The sequence below is a fragment of the Solanum lycopersicum genome, chromosome 4, assembly GCF_036512215.1.
Source record: "Solanum lycopersicum chromosome 4, SLM_r2.1".
Taxonomy (NCBI): domain Eukaryota; kingdom Viridiplantae; phylum Streptophyta; class Magnoliopsida; order Solanales; family Solanaceae; genus Solanum; species Solanum lycopersicum.
The window spans coordinates 18403735-18413894 of NC_090803.1; the positions used below are offsets into that span (position 1 = coordinate 18403735).

A 10160-nucleotide genomic window follows, 5' to 3' on the forward strand; every position below is an offset into this window, starting at 1 on the left:
TCCCTTGATGAAGGTTCATGAATTCCACCAACTTTCTCTTCCGCAACTCTAAGTGGACGAATCTATCAAGAAAAGCCTATTTAACACTACCCAATCTATCAAATCTTCCCCAAAGGGTATCTCATTCCTCCATTTCTCAAACCACACTTGACCCACATCTTTGAGTTGATTAGCGGCTAGCTATGATATCACTAGTATTCACACCCATAGCATCCACCACCTTGAACACGTCATCTATGAATCCTTGTGGATCTTATCCACCTTGCTGATTGAAAGTACGAACGTCCATCCTAATGAAATCCCTCATTCTAAAAGTTGTACAGTCACGACTGGAATGTAGACCATAGATAAGACCGACGTCGTTGACCTCTCAGATGTCACATACAAGCCTTCATACATCGTCATTACTTCATCTAGGTTAGTTTTAGCAGAAAATTTGAACTTGTTTTACTTAAACTTTATATTAGAAAGCATTTATATTGCTAATACTATCTATGTAAACTCATAAGCATTCACTACCACCATCAGACTCAAGATAATCAAATGAAAGATATAGTCATAAATATAGAGTTGCCAAAATGGCACCAATACAATGTCTGAAAGTAAATACGAAAGAAACGCTAGTGGAACATACTCCATAATCTCATGCCTACGTCTAAGCTAGAATAAATGTATAAGCATCCTTAAAAGCATGAGGGCCTACCAACTCCTGATGAAAGCTCAAAGTCGGGCTAACTTCTACGTCGGCTCGTAAGCTCTAACGTACAGTTGCACCTGCACCTAAAAGTAGATAACAGTATGGAATTAGTACACACTTGTTATAAGTATAGGTATATAAATGCACACACCACGGATATGAATAATTTAGAAAATCTCTCTCTTAAAGATATGAGTTATGGAAAGTTAATTTAGTGGAATTTCCAATATCAGATTAGAAAAGTTATGCCATGAGGGTAACATGCATCATTATACGTATCATATTACACACAACACATAAAATATTGGATATAACACATATCATATTGCATATAGAACATATCATATTTCATTTCATTCATATTATGCCATAAGACCTTTGAATCATGGACATAACATTAAGACTACCCAAAATGAGGGCTTAACAAATGGGACCTCAAATTGGGAGCCTTCTTTAGAAAACATAGAGTCTGTTTATTTCATTTATACGTACTACATTTCATTCCATTCATAGGCTAGTGTAAACACAAGCTATCTCTATGATGAAGTTTAAGAAACCCATTGGGTTCACTGTGAAATGACTAAGAATGACCTAGTGTCATTACATAAGTCTAGTTCACCTCTTAATTATCCTACGCGAACACCCTTGGTATCGTTCATTTCATTGTATGCATTATATGAGGCTGGCCTCATTATTACTTTGGGAACTTTAACTTTAACTGACATAGATAATGTAGCTCCATGAAATACTGTGTCTACCCTACACTGAAAATAGGTGGAATCACCGGCCAAAGTGAAATCAAAAGAAGCTAGCGTATATAGAGATTTAACCCTTCTAGATTCCTATATTGGTTGCATAGTTTCAAATACTAGGAGATATAAGGATACCCATACCCATTTGGATGGACAGTCTCATCTCATGAGAATTACACTAACCTCTACCTTCCCGAAATAAGGAATCGCCACTCATAGCTAGCCTATCGGTGTTCAGTATAAAATTTCATTACATTCATTTCATACATCATAGAAGCTGGCTTCTAGCATGCGTACGTCATAGCTCAAGAGAGGATTTATCATCTCATAATTAATAATTATTATATATTAACTTTTATACTTTAAGTAGAGTGTTCATAGAGATTGGTCTCTTCATTAATTTTACACCCTCATCGGTGACTATGTTTTGGTAATATTTACTTAAGTTTCATTTGAGATTGCTCTCAGATTTCACATTAGCCTCTTATCATGTTGTCACCACATTCATTCGTATTAGAACACATTCCCTTCATAATTACACACCCTTTTTTATGTGAATGTTCATTTCATCATATGCCAATGCACTTTTCCTTTTAGTGTGTTCCACACTCTTACTTAATCCTTCAGGGCACATCATTCATTCCATAACATATTAGGTTCACTTACTCTTCGATGTCTATTTGACTTAAGAATCCATAAATACAAACCATGTGGCTTCATTCCTAATTCGTCAAAGTTATTCATACATACCCAGGATTATGCGGTACGAGACTTATGCATCTTTTATGAATGCCAAGGTCTAAATTTTGATTCATATAGGCAGCATGCATTAATTATTTAAATATGTAAGACTTATGTGTCAATTTGGTATTGTGCAAAGGGAAACCTATTCCAAATCCCTTGTATAACACTTAGTTAATTTTCTTTGTGATTTTCGTTGTCATAAACTTCTTTGATAGGGAACCCAAGATCCATTCCCCACACCTTCACTTCCTTTCTTCCCTTTCTTGATTTTTGTCTTAAAGATTTTGGCCTGGGGGACCCAATATCGAATCCGCACGCCCAAATTCTTTTCTTTTTATCTCTTTACCTGATTTCTTCATTTTGACTAAGAGGATGTGGGATCGAACCCCCATAGACCCATTTTATTTTTCTCTTTTATTCTCTTCATTCAGCTGAAAGGTTGTGGTTTTTATTCTCACATACCTCTTTTTATTATTTTTTTTATTTCATTTTTCTCCTCTAATTCACCAATCCATGAGGTTGTGGTTTCGAACCCCACACGCCTCACTTCATTTTCTTACATTTTTCTCTGAACTTTTAACTTGAGCTTTACCCCATTTCTAATCCCCCCTCTCATTTTATTAGTTAATTTTTTATTACTTGTGTATGGTGAGGTCTTGGGTAAAATTACCACTAACCTCATGCTTTTTTAAAAAAAATTTAAAACAATTTTTTTTATCGTAAGCTTGACCGAAACAAATTTTTAGAATGCTGGAAATTTGCTCACCCTTTTTGAAGTCCATTTTCCCAACTTTTAAATGTTAGATTTAGGACAATTTTCATATAGCATATAGTGCATCATTAGGTGAGTTCTCATGGTTACTTTCTGAATTTTTTCACCTTTTTGCAGTCCATTTTCTCACACTCTTTCACGTTAAATATTAATAAATGTCTAGTAGTTTATGAGATCATTAGGTGCATCTTCAAGTTTATTTTAAGTCAAGAATTATCATTTAATTCAGCAACTTTTGAACTTATATGAAAATCAACATATTCACACACACATAATTCATAACATTTTAACATGTCATTATCAAGCTTTAAACTGTGGCTAATTCACGGCACACACATGCACTCACAGAATAACAAACTTCACATTTTCGAAACACCTCTTTCATTTCTACATAATTCCGAATACACATTAAAACACGTAATCACAACCAGCCCTAAAATCATCTACCAGAAGTCATACTATCTCATACTTGAATCGTTCAAAGGATCTAATGACAGGGGCATCCAAATAGGACAACGTTATTTTTTCAATTATGAATAGTCTGAACCTTAGGAATATCTTTGTAAAGGGACCAAGAGAAAAGAAAACCCATACCTTAATGTTGCTTAGAACTTGTTTCAATACTTCCAATTTCAAATTAAATCAAGCCTCACCACCGAAACTTCAAGCACAACCTATCGAGGAACCCCTTTTTGTGTTCATTTTTAGAATCTCTTTGCTTTTGAGTTTTAGCGCTCCAGTTCTTTGTAAACATTATTTTTTGTTGTGTTCTTTTTATTTTGTTGAAGACTGATCGTGCCAGTGAGGGTGAGAGTAGATATAGAGACATGAGAATGAGTGTATTAGGATTAAGTGAGTTATATGGAGACTTAGTAAAACTAGGACTCCTCATTATTTATTAGTTTTATTATAAATCTTATTTTACTTTACTTAAATCATAAATTTAAGTATTAAGTAATTCACTAAATACCAATTAATTTAATTAATTCGTTGCTTCTACCCAGGTTCGAACCTGGGTAAATCTTAAATTCACATAAGGGTCTAATTCAGTCAACCCCTACCCGAATTTCACATTAATCACATTAATTAATTAATATTTATGGTAATTACAATACTACCTTTTGCCTGGAAAAGACAATTTTACCCCTAGACCTTCAAAACATAAGATTACCCCTTTCAAGTCCTGCTAAGACTCATCCAAGTGGATCTACATATTCAGGTGCCCTACATGGATGGACCCAACCTTGCCTAGCTCAACTAACTCACCAAGTTGGTTGGCTTGGTTGTTGCATAGGTTCAGAGGTCTTATTCTACATACATCGCTCCGTGTGAACCTGGTCTAATCATAGGCATTCTTGATACATTGGGTATTACTTAGCATAGTCATTTTAGGGTTGTTACATTATTCCCTCCTTAGGAACATTTGTCCCCTAATGACACTTCTCATTATCTCATACCATACCAGTCATATCATAACATAAGTACTTTACACAGTCAAGCAATATCAACAAAGAAGAGAGGAGACAATGAAAATTAGACTTAAGAGTAAGGAGTCTAACCTCAAGAGATCAAAAGATGATGATAGCGGGATCTAATAACGTCCTCAGCCTCCCACGTAGCACCCTCAATAAGATAGTTCCTCTACAACACCTTCACTGTGGCAACTTTTTTTCTCAACCGCTTTACATGTCGGTCTAAAATCTCAATAGGAATCTATTCATAGGAGAAGTCTTCATCAACCCTCAAACCTTCAATAGGCAAAATAGATACTGGATCACAAAGGCACTTATTTAACATAGAGAAATAAAAGACTGGATGAGCAGAAGCTATCTCCATAGGCAAGATCAACTCATAGGCCACCTCACCCACACACTGTAGAATCTCGTATGGCCCGACGTACCTCGGACTCAACTTCCCCTTCCTGCCAAACCTTATCATCCCCTTCATGGGTGATATATTCAAGTATACTTTGTCACCAACATCAAACTCTAAAGGCCGCTTCCTGTTATCTGCATAAGACATTTGCCGACTGCCAGCTGTACAGAACCTGTTCCTTATCACTCCGATCTTCTCTAAGGACTCATGAATGATCTCTGGACCCATAATGGATGACACTCCAACCTAGAACTACCCGACTAGAGACCTACACCTCCTACCATATAGTGCCTTAAATGGTGCCATTCCAATACTAGAGTGATAATTGTTACTATAAAATAACTCTATTAATGGTAGATGGTCGTCCCAACTACCTTTGAAATCGATCACACACTCCCTCAACATGTCCTTCAATGTCTAAATGGTGCGCTCTGCCTCCCTATGTGTCTGGGGATGGAAGGCAGTACTGAGCTTTACCTGAGTGCCTAAGCGCTTTTGGAAGCATCTACATAAATACTAAGTAAACTAAGATCCTCTATCTGAAACGGTAGACAAAAGAATCCCATTCAACCTCACAATCTCATCAATGTAGAGAGTCAGATAATCCTCATCCCTGTAAGTAGACTTCACAGGTTTAAATTCGGCAAACTTAGTCATCGTGTCCACAATAACCCATACAGAGTTATGTTGTCTCCTAGTCCTCGGAAGACCAACCACAAAGTCCATGTTAATGGCCTCCCATTTCAAAGTCGAGACCTCAATCATCTGAGTGAGACTACAAGGCTTAAGGTGCTCTGCCTTAACCTGCTGACAATAAGGACACTTGGCCACGTACTCAGCAATGTCCTTCTTCATTCCATCCCACCAATAGATAAGGTTGAGGTCATGATACATCTTGGGGGAACCTGGATGTATCGAATACCTAGAACCATGGGCCTCTACAATAATCTTGGTCCACAAATAGTCCACATCTGGTACACACAGCCTGTCCTGGTACCTAAATATATCTACACCTCCAAAAGAAAAGGACTCATTCAACTTTACCAGCACTGAGTCCTTCAACTCCATCAACATAGAATCAAGATGATGACCCTTCTTGACTTCAGGTACCAAGTATGCTTCAGAACTAGGATAAACTGAAAAACCCCCACTAGAAGAAGCAATCCACAGCACACCCAGTCTGGCCAGTTTGCGTACATCCTTCACCAACTCCTTCCCATCATCAACGTGGGTTGTACTCCTTATGCTCAACCTTCTCAACGCATCAACTACAACATTTGCCTTCCCTAGATGGTAGTGGACACTCACGTCATAATCCTTTAACAGCTCGAACCATCTCCACTGACGTAGATTCAAATCCCTCTATATGAGCACGTATTAGAGACTCTTGTGGTTTGTGAACACATCCATGTGCACTCCGTATAGCTAATTCCTCCGCAGCTTCAATGTACACACCACAGCTTCCAACTCTAGGTCATAAGTGGGATAATTCTTCTAAATAACCTTGAGATGTTTGGACGCATAGGCTATCACTTTACAACCCTACATAAGAACACAACCCAAAAAACCCTATATTCATAACAATTAACAGTGTAGTTCTCACCAAATTTAGGTTACGTAAGCACTGGGTCTGAAGTGAGTTTGTCCTTTAGATCCTAGAAACTCTTTTTACAAGTCTCCGCTCATTCGAATTTGGATTTTCTCTTAGTCAAAGCTTTCAGTGGAGCAGCAATGGAAAATAAACCCTGCACAAACCTACAGTAGTAACCAGCCGATCCCAGAAAGCAATAAATATTGGTGGGAGTATGAGGTTTTGGGCAGTTCTTAACAACCTCAGTCTTGCTGGGGTCCACCTCCACACCCTCTTTAGACACGAAATGACCCAGGAATGTCACTGATCTTAGTCAGAATTCACACTTGCTGAATTTGGCATACACCTAATATTTCTAAGTACCTTCCAATTTATTCTCAAATGGTTTTCATTCTCTTTATTTTCTTAGAGTAGATGAGGAATTCATCAATGAATACTATGATGAAAGAATCAAGGTATTCATCGAAGACTCGATTCATAAGGTCCATACATGCAACTGGTGCATTAGTGAGACCAAATGACATGACTAAGAACTCATAATGACCATAACAGGTACATTAGGCCTTCTTTGGTATATCTTCATCCCTAACCCTAAGTTGATGATACTTAGAACGATGGTAAATCTTTCAAAAGAAGCTAGACTCTTGGAGTTGATCGAATAAGCTATCTATTCTGGGAAGTGGATAGCTATTCTTTATAGTGACTTTGTTGAGATACCGATAATCAATACACATCCTAAGGTTTCCTTCCTTCTTTTTCACAAACAGCACTAGAGCACCCCAAGGGGAAATGCTCGGCTGGATGAAGCCCTTATCAGTGAGATCTTTTAACTGCAGCTTCAACTGTTTAAGATTAGCCGGAGCCATTTTGTAGGGAGGAATTGAAATCGGTTTGGTATCGGAATCTAGGTTGATACCAAAATAATCACTCTAGGGGGAGGGACTCCAAACAAATCATCGAGGAAAACATCTTGGAACTCATTCACTACAGGCACATAATCTATGGAACGAATGCCATGATCTATATCAATGACACTTCCAAGATATCATAACAATCCCTTCGACATCATTTTATTAGCTTTTACGTTCGAAATCAAGAGACTTGAACGACTCGAATTGTACCCCTCCCAGAGAAGCTCTAATTCATTAGGGAAGCGGAATCTCATTACGTACTACAACAATCCATGAAGGCATAATATTTATGGTGACATTCCATACAAAGTATCATATCGAAGACATTCATGTGTAGTACTTAACAGGGTCTGCACATATAGTCTTACCACATAATACCACTGGTAGTCTTTATGCACCCTATCAGCTCTTAGATTTTCTCCCAAATGAGTACTAACTACAATAGGATCATGCAATATCTCAGGTAGTGTTCAAAATGTCAGAGAACGCAAGGGAGTCACAAAATAAAGCATAGACCCTGGATCAAGTAGAGCATAAATAGAGGTTGAGAAAACTTGCAACATACCTATGACCACATCAGCAGACTTCTCTTACTCCTCCTTGCCCTTCAAGGCGTTGAATTTGTTGGTTTTAGTAGGCTTGATTGTAGTAGCATTATGGGGATAAGGCCTAGGCCGAGCATTACCTCCAGCATAACCCCTATTATGTGGGCAGTCCCTAACCATGTGTCCGCTCTTTCTACAACCGAAGCAAGCATTTGTTCCTAGTCTACACTCACCACTTTGAATACGACCACACTTGCCACATTCCTTTCTAGGACGCTGCACATCACCTCCATTGCGCTTATTTGGCTCGGCTCTGCCTCCTCGAGGTGTTTCACTACTATAAGAGTTAGAGTTCCCTAAAATCTGGTGCCCCTTCTTAAATCTCGGCTGATCATGAACTTCAAAAGTGCTCTTGACACCACCTCTACTGTAACATGTCTTGTCAGAAGAATTAGGCCTCCTCACCTCATGGACTCTCCTCTTCTTCCGGCTATCCTCAAGCTGTTGGACATGTACCATAATCTTGGAAAAGTCCATGCTATCACGGAGCATCGAAGCCTGATACTCCTTCTCCAATACCTCTAAGATCCTTTTAAGGAACCTTCTCATCTCATCCATGTTGTTCGACACAAAACAAGTTGAATACTCTTACAATTTAATGAATTTTAGGTAATACTCTGCGACAGTCATCGAGTCCTGCTTAAAGTTGATGAACTACTCAACCTTAGACTCTCTCATCTATCTAGGGAATAACCTCTCCCTAAAATTTGTCTTAAATAGATCTCATGTGATCGGACCTCCGCACAAAGCTCGGCTATTCTACCACATGTTACACTAGGACATTAAAAAATCCTTGAGCTTGTAGGAAACCAGCTCAGCCTCATCAGTATCTGTGGCTCCCATTGTCACCAAATCTTCTGCACGTAATCAATATTATTCAGTGGATGCTCTGAAGTCTTGGACCCTATATAAATCGGAGGATTCATCCTTGTTAAGTCCTGTAGTATGTCTGCCTTGCTATGTGTTGATGGGTTCTCCTGCTGAACGTCCTTCCAATTGGCATGGGCCGTCATAGACTTGGCCTGGACGGTGATGGCTTGAGACATCATTAACAAAGCAGTCCGCACCTCTGAATCATTCAACCTAGCTGGGTTAACTAGCATGGCCGCTCCTAGAGCTGGAGCCTTGATTAGAACTTGGTTGCCCCAAGCAGCTACTTCTCCTCTCCCCTGACCAGCGTTCCTTCTTCTGTTCATTTTTTGAAAAAGATATGAATTAATATCAGATACGCTCATAACACCAAGAAATCAATCACTAGAGAAGGCATGATAAGATTACAATAAGGGAGTTTTCCTATGCATCATGCAATCATTAATTAAGGATAGTGGTGCACTTCACTACCATGACTTAGAATATACTCAATATGGTTGATATGAACTTATTACCCTCAAAATTTAACCTAATGCTCTGATACCAACTTTGTCACGACCAAAATCTAAGCCCTAGACGATACAGGCGTCGTTGACCTCTTACAAATTGCAGACAAGCCTACATACATTGTCGTTACTTCATCTAAGTTAATTTTACTGGAAAATTTGAACTTTTGTTTACTTAAAATTTATATTAGAAAACATAGATCTCGCATAATACTATCTACCTAAACTCATAAGAATTCACAACAACCATCTAATTGGAGATAATTAAATGTAAGATATAGTCATAAATATATACTTTCATAATTGGAACCAATACAACGTCTGAAAGTAAATACAAAATAAATGCTAGTGGAACATAATGCACTAGTTCATTCCTACGTCTATGCTAGAATAAATCAGTATGAATCCGAGAAAGCATGAGGGCCTACCAAATCTGGATTTAAGCTCCACGTCTGGGTAACTTCTGTGTCGACTCATAAGCTCTAACGTCCACCTAAACCTGAACCTAAAAGTAAATAAATGTATAGAATTAGTACACACTTATACAAGTATGGGTATATGCAAGCACACACCATGGACATGCATGATTCAGAATAGCTCTCTCCTAATGATATGAGTTATGGAAAGTCAAGTCACTGGAGTCATCAAAATTGGATCAGGAAATTCATGTCATGAGAGTCACATGCATCATAATCGTATCAAACTGCACACAGCACATAACATATTGCATATAGCACATAATAAAATGCATATAGCACATATCATATTTCATTTTATTTGTTCATATTCATCAGACCTTTGATTCATGGACTTAACAATAGAGCTTCCCAAAATGAG

At 38.1% G+C, this 10160-nt stretch overlaps 2 protein-coding genes across 2 annotated transcripts; both read right to left on the reverse strand.

The window, feature by feature from the left end:
• Positions 1-4678: 4678 nt before the first annotated feature.
• On the reverse strand, positions 4679-5068 carry LOC104646884 (uncharacterized). Its single transcript, XM_010321344.1, has one exon. It carries the CDS (start codon positions 5066-5068, stop codon positions 4679-4681), a length of 390 nt encoding a protein of 129 aa, XP_010319646.1.
• Positions 5069-7932: 2864 nt separating this feature from the next.
• On the reverse strand, positions 7933-8505 carry LOC101249816 (uncharacterized). The gene has a single exon (XM_004237271.1). It carries the CDS (start codon positions 8503-8505, stop codon positions 7933-7935), a length of 573 nt encoding a protein of 190 aa, XP_004237319.1.
• Between the last annotated feature and the right edge of the window lie 1655 nt (positions 8506-10160).